General features: G+C 38.2%; 1 protein-coding gene across 1 annotated transcript; it reads right to left on the bottom strand.

Annotated features, from left to right (window-relative positions):
• Positions 1-1,120: 1,120 nt before the first annotated feature.
• Positions 1,121-2,068, bottom strand: LOC130979988 (uncharacterized). The gene is made up of 3 exons (XM_057903577.1): positions 1,889-2,068; positions 1,553-1,777; positions 1,121-1,420 (listed from the first exon to the last, which is right to left on the bottom strand). The coding sequence occupies exons 1-3, from the start codon at positions 2,066-2,068 to the stop codon at positions 1,121-1,123; spliced, it is 705 nt and encodes a 234-aa protein (XP_057759560.1).
• Positions 2,069-2,790: the final 722 nt, after the last annotated feature.

Here is a 2,790-nt window from a genome sequence, read left to right as displayed (position 1 = left end):
ACCAAATTTAATCCTATCCTAAGGTCCACTAGTCTAAGTGTCCAGAAGTATTATATATTACATAGAGAAAACCGAAACCATACCTTGGCCGATTCTCAATATGTGTTATAAACCAAATTGAGTCTAAATCAATCCTCTAATCACCAACAATTAATCCAAAGCTCCAATAATTCACAATTAAAGCTAGACATACATAATTTATCATAAATCAACACCTAGGATTCATCAAATTCAGAAATTTACAAGGTAAAGAGTTTTCTTACATTCTCTGATGGTGTTTAGGGTACAAACCACAAATAGCCCAACCTTAGATACCACCTAATCAATTAAAACACAAAAATTCACTCAAAACCAACACCAACATTTTCAAATTTCTTAGGACTGAAGAAAGGAGAAAAAATTTTGGAACCTTACCAACACACGCTAGATGAAACTAATGGGTTCGTCGAGAGCTTCGTGTAGCCACAAACAGCATGTGAATCGGAGCACTATAGCTCGAGTTATGGCCACCGGATGTTGGTGGTGAATAGTAGCACTCTCTTCTCCTCTCTTCTCACTTGCAGCTGCTATGGTTGTGTTATGGGGTGTTATAATGTTGAATGGGTTCATTTTTTAGTGTATTTATATGTTGGGCTTGGGTCCGGTCCAACCAGTTAGCATTTTGGTCCGTTTGGCCCAATTTTGGGCCAAACCTTTAAAATTAGTGCCCGATTTTCAATTCTAATTTTTTTCTTAATCTTTTCTACTGGTTTTATCATTCTCGCATAGTACCAGACATATTTAAGCTGGTACTTCTGATTAATTTACCAATACTCGTTTTTATGCAATCTTTCGCTGAAAATTATATTTTCAACACAGAAAAATCTACTAAGTCCAAATATCCTATTTAAATTTTCTAATTAACATTCTAAATTTTTGCATCCTATTTTGGACAATTAATTTAATTCAATTAAGTGGTTAAGTAGTCGCGGTTCTTACATTCTCCCCACCAAATAAGAAATTTTGTCCCCAAAATTTAATAATTACCTGAGAATAGCTCGGGATAATCCTTCCATATCTCGGACTCCAATTCCCAAGTATGCTCTTCCACTCCTGCTCTCTTCCAAGCAACTTTGACCAATTAAACTTCCTTTCCTTGCAGTTTCTTCACACTAGTGTCGTCAATTCGCATCGGTGTCACTTGAAATGTCAAGTTCTTCTTTAGCTTAACCGACTTGGGCCCTGACACATGAGCCACATCCAACTTGTATTTACGAAGTTGTGACACGTGGAATACGTCATGTAAGGTAGACAAGTGTGGCAGCAAAGCTACTTGATATGCCACCGGCCCGAATCGTCTCAAAATCTCAAATGGTCCTATGAATCTCGGCTTCAACTTCTTCATCTTAATCGCTCTTTCAATCCCAATTGTTGGAGTAACCTTCAGAAATAGATGCTCACCCACTTCAAACTTCAATGGTTTCCTTCTCTGATCAGCATAGCTCTTCTGTCGACTTTGTGCAGTTAAAATCCTAGCTTGAATCTTCTTAATCTTTTAAGTAGACTCTGCTACCAAATCAGGCCCCAATACACTTGATTCACCGGCTTCATACCAATAGAGTGGAAATTGGAACTTCCGTCCATACAAAGCCTTATACGGAGTCATTTCAATACTCGCATGAAAGCTGTTATTGTATGTAAACTCAGCCAATGGCATGTAACAATCCCAACTTCCCGGTTGATCCAATACATACGCCCTTAGCATATCATCCAATGTTTGAATAATAGTTCTTTTCGACTGCCCATTCGTTTGTGGATGTTATGCAGTACTGAGAAAAAGTCTTATACTGAAAGCTCTTTGAAAAGCTCGCCAAAACTTTTATGTGAATCGGGGATCACGGTCTAATACTATGCTCGATGGCACTCCGTGCAACCTCACAATTTTCTTGATGTACAACCTTGCCAATTCTTCTAATGAATAGTTCACTTGGATAGGTAGAAAATGAGCGAATTTGGTTAAGCGATCCACGATCACCCAAACTGCATCGATTCCCAACCTAGTCCTTGGTAAACCGGTCATAAAATCCATTGCAATTCCTTCTCACTTCCACTGAGGAATCTCAAGCGGCTGTAACATTCCCGATGGTCTCTGGCGTTTGATGTGATGATTATTGTCAATCTAAAATTTCTCAAAGGAATTTCATTGTAAGCATAGTCCAAACCAACAATTAATCCTCAATCAAAGTTTAAAAGGTTGTCGCAGTACAAATTAAAATAACCGGGAGTATTAATCTCGTGTCGTTCTCCCTAGGAATCGCAATCAAGTGCTCAATTATTGGCTATGAAGGAAAGTATTTTTAGGGTTTTTGGAATCATGAACAAGGAAATAAATTGCAAGCTGATGAGCGGATAATTTATACGCTTTTTGGCATTGTTTTTAGGTAGTTTTTAGTAAGTTCAAGCTACTTTTAGGGATGTTTTCATTAGTTTTTATGTTAAATTCACATTTCTGGGCTTTACTATGAGTTTGTGTGTTTTTCTGTAATTTCAGGTAATTTCTGGCTGAAATTGAGGAACTTGAGCAAAACTCTGAAAAAGGCTGACAAAAGGACTGCTGATGCTGTTGGAATCTGACCTCCCTGCACTCAAAATGAATTTTCTGGAGCTATAGAACTCCAAGTGGCACGCTCTCAACGGCGTTGGAAAGTAGACATCCAGAGCTTTCCAGCAATATATAATAGTTTATACTTTATTCGGGAATTGACGACGTAAAGTGGCGCTCAACGCCAAGTACATGCTGCTGTCTGGAGT

The sequence above is a fragment of the Arachis stenosperma genome, chromosome 1 (assembly GCF_014773155.1).
Source record: "Arachis stenosperma cultivar V10309 chromosome 1, arast.V10309.gnm1.PFL2, whole genome shotgun sequence".
In the NCBI taxonomy this organism is placed as follows: domain Eukaryota; kingdom Viridiplantae; phylum Streptophyta; class Magnoliopsida; order Fabales; family Fabaceae; genus Arachis; species Arachis stenosperma.
Note: the sequence above shows the minus strand (reverse complement) of the source record. Positions and strands in the feature narration are given on the sequence as shown.